We start from the raw sequence: 17,430 nt of genomic DNA, 5'->3' as shown, positions 1-17,430 counted from the left end.
CACACAGCCGGTGCTGTGCACCGGGGCCGACTGGGACCCAAAAACTCCCTGTTAGTGGTGCTGGTGGATATTACTGCTGACCACACACGCATAGCTGCGCACACACACACACATGTAAACAGTGAAAGATTTCAATCTGGACTCCCATCCTCTCAACATGGATCTAATTTAGGTAGAAATCAGATCCATGTTTGTTAGTTGGACAGAAGCATCACCACCAAAGGGTTTTCTTCCATTTTCTTTGTTCACCCTGGGCTCGGCTTTGGGTTCTGCAGTGTTGGCTGGGAGTGGAATTATACAACTTTGGTTTTCTAGCCGCTGACATGAATGACCTCATCATAACTCATTACCAAATTATAAAAGTACTTTATCTCAGAGATGAACAAAACAAACCTTGTTCTTTTGATTTGTTGTTCATCTGGATGAAATAAAATGATTTGCATCGATGCATCCAACAAACAAATGAAACAAAAACAGTTTGACTCATTTGGGTCATCATCTAAACATACATCATTATCAATACAATACAATACAATACAATACAATACAATACAATACAATACAATACAATACAATACAATGCAATGCAGTGCAATGCAATACAATGACTGTTTCAGACAGCAGTGACTCAGTCTATCTCTCGGGACTGGAGCCCTACTCCCTCTATAGTCAACTACTTATGACCAGAGCATTACTCCCTCTATAGTTAACTACTTATGACCAGAGCATTACTCCCTCTATAGTCAACTACTTATGACCAGAGCTCTATTCCCTCTATAGTCAACTACTTATGACCAGAGCTCTATTCCCTCTATAGTCAACTACTTATGACCAGAGCTCTATTCCCTCTATAGTCAACTACTTATGACCAGAGCATTACTCCCTCTATAGTCAACTACTTATGACCAGAGCTCTATTCCCTCTATAGTCAACTACTTATGACCAGAGCTCTATTCCCTCTATAGTCAACTACTTATGACCAGAGCTCTTCTCCCTCTATAGTCAACTACTTATGACCAGAGCATTACTCCCTCTATAGTCAACTACTTATGACCAGAGCTCTATTCCCTCTATAGTCAACTACTTATGACCAGAGCTCTATTCCCTCTATACCCTCTATAGTCAACTACTTATGACCAGAGCATTACTCCCTCTATAGTTAACTACTTATGACCAGAGCTTTATTCCCTCTATTGTCAACTACTTATGACCAGAGCATTACTCCCTCTATAGTCAACTACTTATGACCAGAGCTCAACTCCCTCTATAGTCAACTACTTATGACCAGAGCTCTATTCCCTCTATAGTCAACTACTTATGACCAGAGCTCTACTCCCTCTATAGTCAACTACTTATGAGCAGAGCTCTATTCCCTCTATAGTCAACTACTTCTGACCAGAGCTCTACTCCCTCTATAGTCAACTACTTATGACCAGAGCTCTATTCCCTCTATAGTCAACTACTTATGACCAGAGCATTACTCCCTCTATAGTCAACTACTTATGACCAGAGCATTACTCCCTCTATAGTCAACTACTTCTGACCAGAGCTCTATTCCCTCTATAGTCAACTACTTATGACCAGAGCTCTACTCCCTCTATAGTCAACTACTTATGACCAGAGCTCTATTCCCTCTATAGTCAACTACTTATGACCAGAGCTCTACTCCCTCTATACTCAACTACTTATGACCAGAGCTCTACTCCCTCTATAGTCAACTACTTATGACCAGAGCTCTTCTCCCTCTATAGTCAACTACTTATGACCAGAGCTCTTCTCCCTCTATAGTCAACTACTTATGACCAGAGCTCTACTCCCTCTATAGTCAACTACTTATGACCAGAGCTCTACTCCCTCTATAGTCAACTGCTTCTGACCAGAGCTCTATTCCCTCTATAGTCAACTACTTATGACCAGAGCTCTATTCCCTCTATGGTCAACTACTTATGACCAGAGCATTACTCCCTCTATAGTCAACTACTTATGACCAGAGCTCAACTCCCTCTATAGTCAACTACTTATGACCAGAGCTCTTCTCCCTCTATAGTCAACTACTTATGACCAGAGCTCTACTCCCTCTATAGTCAACTACTTATGACCAGAGCTCTATTCCCTCTATAGTCAACTACTTCTGACCAGAGCTCTATTCCCTCTATAGTCAACTACTTATGACCAGAGCTCTACTCCCTCTATAGTCAACTACTTATGACCAGAGCTCTATTCCCTCTATAGTCAACTACTTATGACCAGAGCTCTACTCCCTCTATAGTCAACTACTTATGACCAGAGCTCTATTCCCTCTATAGTCAACTACTTATGACCAGAGCATTACTCCCTCTATAGTCAACTACTTATGACCAGAGCATTACTCCCTCTATAGTCAACTACTTATGACCAGAGCTCTACTCCCTCTATAGTCAACTACTTATGACCAGAGCATTACTCCCTGTATAGTCAACTACTTATGACTAGAGACCTACTCAGTCAACTACTTATGACCAGAGCATTACTCCCTCTATCGTGCACTATTTTCACCATTTGTTAAATGTCTGGAAGCGAAGGATATTCCAAAAGGCAGGTTTTTATGATTTTCTGACACTAGGTCCAAGTGCAACCATCTGCAGTGGAAAGCTGTGATCTATTTCACCAAAAGCAGATGCTTACTGCATTCCAAATGGCTTACTATTCCCTATATAGTGCACTACTTTTGACGAGAACCCTGTAGGTAGTGCACTATATAGGTAATAGTTTACCATTCGGGACGCAGAAGCTGTGTGTCCACATCATGATAGGCAGACAAAGTTCACACAGTGCAGCCAGATAGATAAAATAAGAAATTCCATCCAGGTGATATCAAAGCCAGTGTAACAGCTTTCCAATTTGATCAGTGCGTTGCAATATTTGCAAGACCATTTGGTTCTTTTGGACCAAAAGTATATTCACTGGCCCATGTGGGAATCCAACCTGACACACACATACACAGAGACACACACACACTTAGGAGTAGAGGTAATCATGACGGTAATCACAACCTTATATCATGAAGAGACTAAAGACTACAGGGGCCCTTCCACATGGTACTGTACAGTCCTGAAGACTACAGGGGCCCTTCCACATGGTACTGTACACTCCTAAAGCCAAGCAAGACACACAGGATTCCAATATGTACACACAACTTTCTATTAATTCACCTTCCTAGATAACATCACATTGGAAACAGACAAAGTATGCCAAGAATCCAAACATAAAGTATAACTTGGTGAATAAATTGATGTTGTTTTCATCAGGGGGACTAGAAAGACACGACTCCCTATATATTATTACCCCTACAACTCATCCAGAACGCCGCAGCCCGTCTGGTGTTCAACCTTCCCAAGTTCTCTCACGTCACCCCGCTCCTCCGCTCTCTCCACTGGCTTCCAGTTGAAGCTCGCATCCGCTACAAGACCATGGTGATTGCCTACGGAGCTGTGAAGGGAACGGCACCTCCATACCTTCAGGCTCTGATCAGGCCCTACACCCAAACAAGGGCACTGCGTTCATCCACCACTGGCCTGCTGGCCCCCCTACCTCTGAGGAAGCACAGTTCCCGCTCAGCCCAGTCAAAACTGTTCGCTGCTCTGGCACCCCAATGGTGGAACAAGCTCCCTCACGACGCCAGGACAGCGGAGTCAATCACCACCTTCCGGAGACACCTGAAACCCCACCTCTTTAAGGAATACCTAGGATAGGATAAAGTAATCCTTCTAACGCCCCCCCCCCCCCTTTAAAGATTTAGATGCACTATTGTAAAGTGGTTGTTCCACTGGATATCATAAGGTGAATGCACCATTTTGTAAGTCGCTCTGGATAAGAGCGTCTGCTAAATGACTTAAATGTAATGTAAATGTAATTATATACACTGACTGTACAAAACATTAAGAACACCTGCTCCTTCCATGACATAGACTGACCAGGTGAATCCAGGTGAAAGCTATGATCCCTTATTGATGTCACTTGTTAAATCCACTTCAATCAGTGTAGATGAAGGGGAGGAGACAGATTAAAGAAGGATGTTTTGTACATTCAGTGTACAGTTGAAGTTGGAAGTTTACATACAGTTAGGTTGGAGTCATTAAAAACCGTTTTTCAACCACTCCACAAATTTCTTGTTAACAAACTATAGTTTTGGCAAGTCGGTTAGGACATCTACTTTGTGCATGACACAAGTAATTTTTCCAACAATTGTTTACAGACAGATTATTTCACTTATCACAATTCCAGTGGGTCAGAAGTTTACATACACTAAATTGACTGTGCCTTTAAACAGCTTGTAAAATTCCAGAATTTAAAGGCAATGCTACCAAATACTAATTGAGTGTATGTAAACTTCTGACCCACTGGGAATGTGATGAAAGAAATAAAAGCTGAAATAAATCATTCTCTCTGCTATTATTTTGACATTTCACATTCTTAAAATAAAGTGGTGATCCTAACTGACCTAAGACAGGGAATTTTTACTAGGATTAAATGTCAGGAATTGTGAAAAACTGAGTTTAAATGTATTTGGCTATGTAAACTTCCGACTTCAACTGTATATGACCTTGACCAGTGGGTCTGACCAAAAGTAGCACACTAGACAAGAGTATTATGTAGCTGGGGAATAGGGCGCCATTTAGGCCACATCTGTGAATGTCCAGTTTCAAGTGTTACTCTGTCACGATTGCCGTACAAACCGGAAGCATACTCGGACCGTTGACCCTCGCTGAAAGTTCCGGACCGTTGACCATTGCTGGAGTTCCGGGTTGTGGACCGTCTCAGGAGGTTCCAGGTTGTGGACCGTCTCAGGACGTTCCGGGCTGTGGACCGTCTCAGGAGGTTCCGGACCATCTCAGGAGGTTCCGGACTGTGGACCGCCTCTGGACACTCCAGAATGTGGACCATCTTTGGAGGTTCCGGACTGTGGACCGTCGTTGGAGGTTCCGAACTGTGGACCGTCGTTGGAGGTTCCGGACTGTGGACCGTCGTTGGAGGTTCCGGACTGTGGAACATCGCCGGAAGCTCTGGACTGGAAACTATCGCCGGAAGCTCTGGACTGGGAACCGTCGCCAGAAGCTCTGGACTGGGAACCGTTGCCGGAAGCTCTGGACTGGGAACCGTCGCCGGAAGCTCTGGACTGGGAACCGTCGCCGGAAGCTCTGGACTGGGAACCGTTGCCGGAAGCTCTGGACTGGGAACCGTCGCCGGAAGCTCTGGACTGGGAACCGTCGCCAGAAGCTCTGGACTGGGAACCGTTGCCGGAAGCTCTGGACTGGGAACCGTCGCCGGAAGCTCTGGACTGGGAACCGTCGCCAGAAGCTCTGGACTGGGAACCGTTGCCGGAAGCTCTGGACTGGGAACCGTCGCCGGAAGCTCTGGACTGGGAACCGTCGCCGGAAGCTCTGGACTGGGAACCGTCGCCGGAAGCTCTGGACTGGGAACCGTCGCCGGAAGCTCTGGACTGGGGACCGTCTCCGGAAGCTCTGGACTGGTAACCGTCGCCGGAAGCTCTAGACTGGGAACTGTCGCTGTAAGCTCTGGACTGTGAAGGCTGTTGCTGTCCTCTCTCCTTGTGTCTGCCGCCCTGGAAGGCGATCCTGTCCTGCCAGGATTTCCTCCCAAGTCCAGGATCCCTTCCCATCCAAAATCTCCTCCCAAGTCCAGGATACCTTCTCCGCCTGGGCACGCTGCTTGGTCCTGTTGTGGTGGGATCTTCTGTCACGATCGTCGTACGAACTGGAAGCATACTCGGACCAACGTGCAGGGTGATCTGGGTTCCACATATTTTATTTAAGTGAAACGCACAAAACAATAAAGCATAAACGATACGTGACGCTCAAGCAGTGCTCATAGGCAACTACACAGAAACAAGATCCCACAAACACAGGTGGGAAAAATAACTACTTAAATATGATCCCCAATTAGAGACAACGATTACCAGCTGCCTCTAATTGGGAATCATACAAAACACCAACATAGAAAAAGAAACTAGAATACAACATAGACATAGATATACTAGATCACTCCCTAGTCACGCTCTGACCTACTACACCATAGAGAAACAATGGCTCTCTATGTTCAGGGCGTGACAATCATGCTGTATGGGAGATAAAGAACATGTTTAGGACAAGTCAGCCAATCAGCCAGCCAGTCAGCCAACCAGCCAGCAAGTCAGTTAGCCAGCAAGTCAGCCAGCATGCCAGCCAGTGAGCCAGTCAGTCAGTAGTTAAAACAGTTGGTCTGCGGACTACAACACTCTGCATTGTTTAGCTGGCTCATTACGGCTCCAGACATATAGCCACCTGGAACACTTGAGCCTATATACTGTAGGTTAATTTGGAGTCTCATAAGGGCCACAAACACTGAATATACTGTTCTGTATGTCTATGTGTGTGTATACAAACTGATCCTAGATCTGGTGACTATGAAGAACTTCAACCCAGAGTGAGAATTTAGATGTGACTGCGATACTAAAATGCTTTGTTCTATGGAATGGGCAACTCATCTGGGTAAAGTCATGTAGTCAAAAAATAAAAGATGATGGCAGGATCTCCCATAACAGACCACAACGAGTTCTGTTTAAATTGTGGTCTTTTATGGGAGATGCCTTCTACCCAGAGCCTGTTTGTGTGTGGAGATGTCACGAAAGATGTCACAGAGAGAATACCCAGAAAAACATGACTAGATGATGTCATGCTGAAGGGAGAGGGACGACAGAGAGGGAGAGGGAGAGAGAGAGAGAGGAACATGTCATGTAATGTTTCACCCTGCTGGTTGGCTGGTTAGAGGGTTATAATTACTGATGGGTTGTGGTCTTACCGCCACAGAGCTCTTCATGTCGCTAATAGGCAGAAAGACCAACTCCAGGGCTTTTTCCCAGATAGCACCCTATTCCCTATAGAGTGCACTACGTATGACCAGGGCCCATAGGGCTCTGATCAAAATAAGTGCACTAAAGGCTATAGAGAATAGGGTACCATTTAGGAAAAAGCTCCAGACTCCCCCAAAATTACGTTTTGTAATTTATCCCTGGGCAGCGCCCGGCAACGGACCCTGTTGTTTTTCGTCATTCCTTTTCTATGCGGGCATGTTTTAAGACCACTCACTCAATACACATTCAGATCAGGGAGCCTACAATGAGTACCAGTGTTAGGCTAGGGATGTGTCCCAAATAGCACCCTATTCCCTATGTAGTGCACTACTCTTTACCGGAACCCTATAGACCACTCGTCAAAAGGAGTGCACTATATAGGGAATAGGGTGCCATTTGGGATACAGCCCATGTGTAAGGTTAGCTATCCCTCTGGGTTGGTCTATAAACGAGTGGAGAGAAGCTGTATGTCTCTCATCAGATCTGTGCCTTTAGACGGGGTGCGTCCCAAATGGCATCCTTTTCCCTATATAGTGGACTACTTTTGACCAGAGCCTTAGGTGCCCTGGTTGAAAATAGTGCAGTAAATAGAAAATATGGTGCCATTTGGGACCCATCCATACACTAGCCTGCCTGGACAGTCCATCATGTGAAACCAGCCTGTCAGTGGACGCTAAGAGTGTCCAGTGATGTCACAGTTGGCAGTGATGCCACCATAACTCATGTTAGGGTTCAGTACAACTACATCCCAAATAGCACCATATTACCTATTTAATGCGTCTACTTTTAACTAGAGCCCTATGGCCGTCTTATCATTGGACACACAAAGGTCCATTGGATTAACAGCTCATCTGACCTGTCTGTGATCACTGGGATAAAAGGGGAGGGGGGATTATGTGTACTCCAATTACAGAATCTGGCAACCCCGGCCTTACTAAATGATGTCTGATGCCAGGAATAGGTATGGCATGGCAGTAATACTTGGCAACCCAGCTGCCCCAGCAGCCAGTTGCAACCGTAGTCTACTTTGCTTATTCATGATCCCTGAATGTCTGTTCATAGAATTTTTAAACGCTTTTCTAGTTTTGATATTGTAAAAAGAAGAAGAAGAAAAAAAAGGTATCCACAAGCTTATGAAAATATATCCAAACAGTTTGGTTTGTTAGATGTATTGTTTGTTAACTGCCTATACTGTAGATGGATCAGCGCTCTCAGACAGCCTGGCTAGCAGGAGCCTTATTCAGCATCCCAAATGGCACTCTACTTCCTACATAGTGCACTGCTTTTGACCAAAGCCCTATGGGCCCTTTTCAAAAGTAGTGCACTAAAAATGGAATAGGGTGCACTTGGGGCACATCCTTGCACTCCATTTCAGAATTTATTGATTGTTATTTATAAAAATCCCCTCAAACGACCACTACTAACAGTCTAGTAGTCTACCAGTCGATGTTCTACCATCCGAGGCTAGCCTAAACCCTGCGCCGCCAACCAACCCACCCACCCACCCACCCACTTTCATCTACACTCTGTGGTTACCCAAAGTTTTTCTAATGCCCATAAAATATAATAATTGCCTCTTGTTACAACAGATATGGCTGGGTCCTGCCCCCATTTTGAGCTTTTGAGCAAAAGCTTGATTATTCAATGAGCTTGTAATTGAGGGGGTCTTTCTTTCTTCTAATGTGACTTTGTCTCTTTTTTCTCCCGCTTTCTCTTTTTTCTCTGTGTCAGCGTCAGGCAGTCTGGGAGGCTGATGTGAAGGTGGTTAAAGGAGTAGGAGGAGGGAGCTCGTCCAGGGAGCTGCTGGGACAGACCGGTGGACTGCTACTAAGTGACTCCCTCTTCTCTAAAGAACTAGAGAACATGGGCAAACACCTCGCTGGTAGGCATCTATCTGGGTGTGTACGGTGTGTGTGGAGGGGGGGGGGTTCTTTGTGTGACGGGGAGTTTTTATTTTTTACAGTGACAAACACTGTGGGTAACCCAGATCAAACAGACAGACACACACACACACACACATAGTGATCCATTAAACGTCACATATATGACGGAGAGAGAACATGGGGAGAGAGAGACACAGAACTAACCTAGCTCCTGCCAAAGAACATATTTGGGGCTTGTGCAGTTTGATTGGCTAATTAAAAACTGATCTGCCAATTAAAAGTGTCTGGAAAAAAGGAAAAAATGTACCCCTCGGCATCTTTTATTAATTTAACAAATACAGCTCTGGTAAGTCGTTAAAACCTTCTGTGAAATTGACAGCACACACACACACACACACACACACACACACACACACACACAGACACACACACACACTATGAACTGATGCATTTTAATTTATAAAACCACACACACACTCATGCACACACTTCGCATGCTGTGACCTGACACATTTTAAGTTCTTAGAACCATGACCAAAATATGGGAGCAGTCACTGTGCCTTTCCATCAGGCTTGATCTCTCTCCTCTCTTTGAACGATGGTTGACGTGACGTCTGTCTGGGTGACTCTCTGAGACGGTCGTTACGGGTGGCTGCGACGTAGATGATTAATTTATTAACCAGATGAAAGTAGACCAAAGAGTGATGTCGCCATCCACAGTCAACCTAAGACATGTGTCACCCAATTGTTTGTTTCTGCACATTCCTCCTTTAAGCTGTGGTTATCTCTTCTGTGTCCCAAACTGTTTTTTTAAGTGTCTATATTCCCTTATTACTGTAGAGCACTACAGGCCCTGGTCAAAGTAGTGCACTATATAGGGAATAAAGTGCCATTTGGGATGCAGCCTCTGCTGCATGTACACCGCATACGTGTCTACATTCTAGGGTTATGTCAAGCATTTTGACCACACTTAGTGTAACTATTAATGTCACGCAGAGGCCCTCACAGCTGGTAAATATCTTCTGGGTCTTCTCAGACGTCAGCTCATCTGCTCATTGGTAGCCTGTTGTATGTATGGGTCTGTCTCCCTCACACAGGGTTTTCACTAGCAAAACAGAACCCTGTCTGGCACTTTGGGGAGACAGTGGGGAGGCCCTATGTTGGCAACATGCACACTTTGAGCTTTTGAAAATGCCACTGCTGTGTATCTCATAATTCAATAATGTGTCGGCTCGTTGGTAGCCTGTCGTATCTCTCTCCCTCACAGTCCCGCCAGGAGAATAATACACTGGCTGACTTTGGGACACGAGAGGCAACACGTTCACTTTGAGCAGCTAATAAAGGCTCTTAAAAATATCACTGTTGAGTGTCTCAATAATGAATCTCCACAGCGACAGACTATTGTCTCCCACACCCTCCCACTGATTGCACTGAGGTAGAGGTTTCTCTTAACCACAGATCTAAGATCTGATTACTCAACTCCCAATAGTCTCCTTAACCATTAAATGGCTAAAAAAAAGATCTGACCCTGTATAAGCAGTTAGGGGCAACTTCTCTACCTACTCCGCTGAACTAAATGCAGCGTCTTAGTGATTTCCCTCAGGGGCTAATATTCCTAACTTCTGCCTAAGTGAACATTTCACCGTCATCAATGAATGACTAAGTGAAAATGTAAGTGTAAGTCAGGATTTTCCCCCGAGTGTATAGAGATTTGTACACTGCCTGGCACTATGGGGCACTAGAGAAGTCCTTAAAGTCGTTGTGTTGACAACATGGCACACTTTGCACTCGTTCTTTATGAAACACCCTCAAGCCATCAGATGGCATTGATTTCTAGTTGTTTTACTTAAATTAGGCTGAGTTAGGCTGTATTGAATCAGAGGGCTCCCCACCAGGCAGTTGAAGGGAGACGTTGAACAACTTAATTCCCTGTCTTTCATGCCTCTATTAGCTGCTAATCTGTTCCATGTTTCAACCCACCGCCTCTCCTTTTATCTCCTCTCTCACCCCCAAATTATGTGGTCATGGTGCATTCCCCTTCTACTAGTCCGTTTTTGAAATAAAATTTGGTTAATCTACTTTATTTTGTAATCCCTGTGGATATAAGTAATAGGTTACTTTTTCCCACCAAAAGATCCCATTTGATTATTAGACATGTCTCAAGTAGAACTTTACTAGGGTTGCAAAATTCCGGTAACTTTTCCAAGATCCCCAGGTTTTTCCAGAAATACTGTTTGGAGAATTCCAATTGGTGAATTACCTCATTGCTTAATTCTCCTGATTACGGGAATCCTCCAACGAGGAGTTCTGGAAAACTTTTTTCTGAATTTTGGGAAAGTCATCAGAATTTTGCAACCCTAATCACTTTGATGATTGAAGTCTGTGCGTAATACTAGCTTTAGTCCTATGATATGGAATGTGAACAGTCAGAGCAGTTGGCTAATAAAACATGCCGTTTACCGACCTGGAACCGGTCTAGGCTTAGTCTGACTGCCAGCCTGTTTGTCTTATCATGCCAACTCCTTGTCGCTCCCTGTTCTGCCAAACAAAGGCAGCAATGGAGTAGTCTTGAACACACACAGATCTGGGATCAGTTTTAGGGTAATGCAATTCAGTTCATGATAATTCTCCTATCCGTTCTACCTCATTTATCTGTAATCATGTTGTTTAATGTTATTCAGGGAGTACATCTCATTCTGGCCGACAACATGCAGATTTTATCCAAACGAAAAGAGATGACTGATTCGTTAACGTGTGTGTGTGTGTGTGTGTGTGTGTGTGTGTGTGCGCGCCTGTGCGTGTACCCGCCAGCGTGCCTGCCTTTAAAGTTTCCATTTTGGAGAGGTTGCCGGAGTCAATAACGCATTGCATGTGATTTAAGAGTTGTAAGGGTGTTGCAATGCTGTGGTCCTGTACTCTATCACTAAATGCCTTCTCTTTCTGATCAAAGAGTTTATAATAGATTATATCTGCCTCCTCCCTCGCACCCGCCTTGTGCTAAGTGCATTTGAGTCCTGATGCCTCCAACCTTGATTGTCTTTTAAACAATTGTCATCACTTGTTTTAGTCTGGAGGCCAGGCATCAGCCCAGACTGTGGACACAGAACACAGTACTTGAACTACAGAGAGTTAATCAAGTTGGATACAGATAAATACATTCCTGACTTCTAGATTATGTCCCAAATGGCACCCCTTTCCCTTTATAGTGCACTACTTTTGACAAGGACTTTGCTGAAAAGTAGTGCATGATACAGGGAACAGTGTGCCATTTGGGAAGCAGTCTTAGATGTTTAATAAACGGGCTGTGAGAGCCATGTTTTAATTGGAGAGGACAGGAGGAGGAGTGGAAGGGGAACTATCTTCGTCACACTTACAGTAACAGCATGACTGCATCAACACCCAAATCATTTACGGTCAGGAAGAACGATTTTCCAAACCGACCGAAAGAATGCTTTTGTTTATCAAAACATCAGTAAGAAGCTCAAGATGATCATATCGGCTTTATGGGAACCGATTATTTATCAGCATATCCTGTTTAGTTGAATCAAACACCAACTATATTGGTCATGGTAGAATGGGTGCTGTGTGGGAGAGTATGACATTTCACGCCCTCATACCTATGACACTACTGCATTTTCTTCACTGGTAATAAACACTCGCATAACACTGACCAAAATATGTAATTATAAAAGCAGCTTCATGTACAGTTTCTCAACATTAGTAGTAGCTGTGTATTCATTTATCACTTGTTGTGTGCAGTTGGATATTCAAGTCGCTTCCTATAGGTATACATTTGGTGTTTCAGTAGATGTATCCTGTTTTCTCAAGTTACTAACCCAGATCTGACACTGTGATGAAATAGTATGGCAATGCATGAAGAACCCATGTACAGTGTCTTCAGAAAGTTTTCACACCCTTGACTTTTTCCATGTTTTGTTGTATTACAGCCTGAATTTAAAATTGATTAAATTGAGTTTTTTTGTCACTGGCTTACACACTATAGAGTACCACAGTATGAGTCATACTACCCATAAAAACTAGCAGTCAAAGAGGGAAATGGTTCCAATTTTTTTCCACAATTAATTTTTCCCATAGGGGATTTTAGAAACACTTAAAATAAGGGCTGTGTTTTGTGTAGGCTTATCCTGGTGTGACGTTTTGCTAACTCTGTAAATCTCTCGACGGCAGATAAAAAAATAAATACAAATCTACCTAAATTATTATACAAAATTCTTGCAACCAATAGAATGCTATGTATTTGGGGGTACAATCATCCCAGCTCTGCAGATTTTGCTGAGAAGAGACAGAATCATTAGATCATTTGTTTTGGTACCGTCCATATGTAACTTGTTTTTAGTCGCAGGTTCAGGTATAGCTGAAGAATTGCAACATTTACCTGGAGCTAACTCTACAAATAGCACTTCTTAGTCAATCGATCAATAATATAATACTTTTATCAAAATACGTATCTTTAATTTACAATCCGTAGAAACTATGAGAATAGAAAGGTTCAGAACATTTGTGAAACATCACAGCACAGTTGAAAAATATATGGCAAGTAGAAATCAGAACTGAATGGTGTTCGTAGATAGATGGGAGGGGTTGAGTGGAGCTGAAGGATGGGACTAAAAATAACATGATAACTCATGTAAAATATACAGTGTCCGTAAAATGTATATATGTTCAGAACTGGATGGTCTTTAGAGATACTGTAGATAGGAGGGGTTGAGGGTAGCTGAAGGATGGGATTAAAAACAAACGATAAATATTGTAAAATACACTGTGTCCTTAAAATGTACACTAACGTTCAAAAGTTTTGGGTCACTTAGAAATGTCCTTGTTTTTGAAAGAAGAGCAACAAAAAATTGTCCATTAAAATAACATCAAATTGATCAGAAATGCAGTGTTGTCACGCCCTGACCATAGAGAGCCCTCGGGGTTCTCTATGGTGGTTTAGGTCAGGGCGTGACTAGGGGATGTTCTAGTCTGTATTTTCTATGTTGGTATATTAGTATGGTTCCCAATTAGAAGCAGCTGTTTATCATTGTCTCTAATTGGGGATCATACTTAAGTTGTTCATTGTTCCCACCTGCTTTGTGGGATATTGTTCAGTTAGTGCCTATGTGCGCTCTGCACTTCACGTTCGTTGTATGTTTGTTGCTTTCTGTAGTTTCACATTGTATTAAAATATGTTGAATTCAACTCACGCTGCGCCTTGGTCCGTCCTTCCTGACGAACGTGACAAGTGTAGACATTGTTAATGTTGTAAATGACTATTGTAGCTGGAAACGGTTGATTTTTATGGAATATCTACTGTACATAGGCATACAGAGGCCCAATTATCAGCAACCATCACTCCTGTGTTCAATGGCATGTTGTGTTAGCTAATCCAAGTTTATCATTTTAAAAGACTAATTGATCATTTGAAAACCCTTTTGCAATTATGTTAGCACAGCTGAAAACTGTGGTGCTGATTAAATAAGCAATAAAACTGGCCTTTAGACTAGTTGAGTATCTGGAGCATCAGCATTGTGGGTTCGATTACAGGCTCAAAATGGCCAGAAACAAAGGACTTTCTTCTGAAACTCGTCAGTCTATTTGTCACGGCTCTCTACGAGAGATGGGTGTAGGAGTCAGGCGCAGGAGAGGAGTAGATGCAATCAAAAGTGTTTAATAAGTACATCCAAAACATACAGGCACAGGACCTGAATACACAGTCCAAAAACACCACTAGAAATAACAATCTAGGGAAAACACTTGAATGAAATAAACGAACAAAATAATGTCACCCAACATAAAAACAGGGAAACGAAAATAAACCCGAACGAAACAAAGCGGGTAGGGAGAAAATAAATACCCACACTAATTAACCTAAACAAGGAACAGGTGCACAATCAAAACAGACAAGACCAAACGAAAAAGAAAAAGATCGGTGGCAGCTAGTAGACCGGTGACGACGACCGCCGAGCACCACTCGAACAGGGAGAGGAGCCACCTTCGGTGGAAGTCGTGACACTATTCTTGTTGTGAGAAATGAAGGCTATTCCTTTCGAGAAAATGCCAAGAAACTGAAGATCTCGTACAACACTGTGTACTACTCCCTTCACAGAACAGTGCAAACTGGCTCTAACCAGAATAGAAAGAGGAGTGGGTGCAAAACTGAACAAGAGGACAAGTACATTAGAGTGTCTAGTTTGAGAAACAGATGCCTCACAAGTCCTCAACTGGCAGCTTCAATAAATAGTACCCGCAAAACACCAGTCTCAACGTCAACAGTGAAGAGGCGACTCCGTGATGCTGGCCTTCTGGCAGAGTTCCTCTGTTCAGCATCTGTTCTTTTGCCCATCTTAATCTTTTCTGTTTATTGGCCAGTCTGAGATATGGCTTTTTCTTTAAACCTCTGCCTAGAAGGCCAGCATTCCGGAGTCGCCTCTTTACTGTTGACGTTGAGACTGGTGTTTTGCGGGTACTGAACAGTTGATGTTGAGATGTGTCTGTTACTTGAACTCTGTGAAGCATTTATTTGGGCTGCAATTTCTGAGGCTGGTAACTCTAATGAACTTGTCCTCTGCAGCAGAGGTACCTCAGGGTCTTCCTTTCCTGTGGCGGTCGTCATGAGAGCCAGTTTCATCATAGCGCTTGATTGTTTTTGTGACTGCTCTTGAAGAAACGTTCAAAGTTCATGAAATGTTCCGCATTGACTGACCTTTATGTCTTAAAGTAATGATGGACTGTCATTTCTCTTTGCTTATTTGAGCTGTTCTTGCCATAATATGGACTTCGTCTTTTACCAAATAGGGCTATCTTATGTATAGCACCTCTACTGTACCTTGTCACAACACAACTGATTGGCTCAAATGCATTAAGAAGGAAATACATTCCACAAATTGACTTTTAACAAGGCACACCTGTTAATTGATATGCATTCCAGGTGACTACTCTTTCATGAAACTGGTTGAGAGAATGCCAAGAGTGTGCAAAGCTGTCATCAAAGCTGTCGTTATTAAAAATAAAAATAAATCCCAACCCTACCACCCATCCCCTGATTGGAGTAAACTAAACGACAACAATACTTCTACTGCTACTTACAGCTATTTTATCTCACATGTACAGTACATGTAGTTGAATAATTATACATACTGCACTGTATATTCCTAATTTCCTCTTTCTGCAAGTGCTGGATTTTCACATACAGTCCAATCAACTATTCATTCTGATCTTAACTCCAACCGTCCGATGTCGACAGATGAACCCATCTTTTTCAGTATAATACAATTTTGCTATTTCCCTTTGCAATACAACCCTCCATTTTACTGTGACGTCTTACAAGGGTCTTGAGCCTCCCTATTTGTAACATTTATAATGATATTGCCCTAAAAATAATGACTTTACCCAAAAGTATAATGATATTTCCCATTGACTGATCAAGGTTTTTCCGATCCCCTAACAACATAGTTTGCAGGTTCATCTGAACCCTGATATGGCATGACAACAATTCCTGGACCTGACTCCAAGAGTGAGCCACCGATGGACAGTACCAGAAAATATGTTCTATTGATTCTGTTTCCTCGTGACAGAGTCTGTGTAAGGCTGACTGTTCAATGCCCCATCTATTAAGCATTGTCTTTGTAGCAAGTATTTTATATAATAGATTCAATTAAAACGAATGGATTGATGTGTGAAACTGATAAATTTTTCGATGTACACTAATCATTTTTTTGCCATTTCAGGTTTTTAATGGGTGGCTAATAGAGAAATTCTTTAATTTCTTCTTTAAGTAATTGCCTTTTCCAATTATGTGGCAGAGCCACAATGAATTGGCTTCATTTAAAAAGGAGGATACTTTACAGGGATTGCCAATTCATCGAAAATGTGTGGTTTTAAGCCATAAAGCTTCCCATAATCTCAGGTGCTCATATATTCTCATTTCTACACACAGGTACATTATTCCCTATATATGCCCTATGTGCCCTGGTCAAAAGTATTGGCTATATAGGGAATAGGATGCCATTTGGGATACAGCCATGTTCTCCTATATTATATAGCTCTATTGGATCAGAGGTCAGCAGGTCTACAAACAGCCTATAACAGCATATGGGTTAAAACAACACAGGACTCAATGTTAGTGTATGGTGCACACACACACACACACACACACACACACACACACACACACACACACACACACACACACACACACACACACACACACACACACACACACACACACACACACACACACACACACACACACAGTATCTGAGGTTAATTTAAAACAACAAAGAACACAATGTCAGCATGATGTACACACACACATACAGTAAGTGAACATATTGCCACGATGTAGTATCTCTGTCTGGTTTCAAGAGACTGTTACAATTACAACGAATTAACTATAGATCCAGCTATATAGTTATTAAATACACAGGGTGCCGGATGGACGCTATACAATACAAACATTTTAGAAGAGTTTTCAACAAACCTACAGACACACACTTCTTAAACGTTCAAACAAGCTTAAATCATATCTCCAATGCTGCTCAGTGCTCTTGTATAATATTAGTTGACCTACAGTATCATAGTAGTTTTGGAGTGTTTTGCAATATGTGGATCGACTGTAGCTAGTAATTTGCGATGAGTGAACATGTGTTTTGCATT

The 17,430-nt window shown here is 42.8% G+C and overlaps 1 protein-coding gene across 1 annotated transcript in view; it reads left to right on the top strand.

Annotated features, from left to right (window-relative positions):
- The window catches only part of cssa29h8orf34 (chromosome ssa29 C8orf34 homolog), a 173,471-nt gene that overhangs the window by 144,850 nt on the left and 11,191 nt on the right, over nt 1–17,430 (top strand). Inside the window, exon 11 of the mRNA XM_014181035.2 lies at nt 8,621–8,771. Coding sequence (XP_014036510.1) covers nt 8,621–8,771 — 151 coding nt within the window. The remainder of the gene's footprint in view (nt 1–8,620; nt 8,772–17,430) is intronic.

This window comes from Salmo salar, chromosome 29, assembly GCF_965601325.2.
Source record: "Salmo salar chromosome 29, fSalSal1, whole genome shotgun sequence".
Classification (NCBI taxonomy): domain Eukaryota; kingdom Metazoa; phylum Chordata; class Actinopteri; order Salmoniformes; family Salmonidae; genus Salmo; species Salmo salar.
The sequence above is the reverse complement of the archived record's forward strand: the minus strand, read 5'-3'. Positions and strand labels throughout refer to the sequence as shown.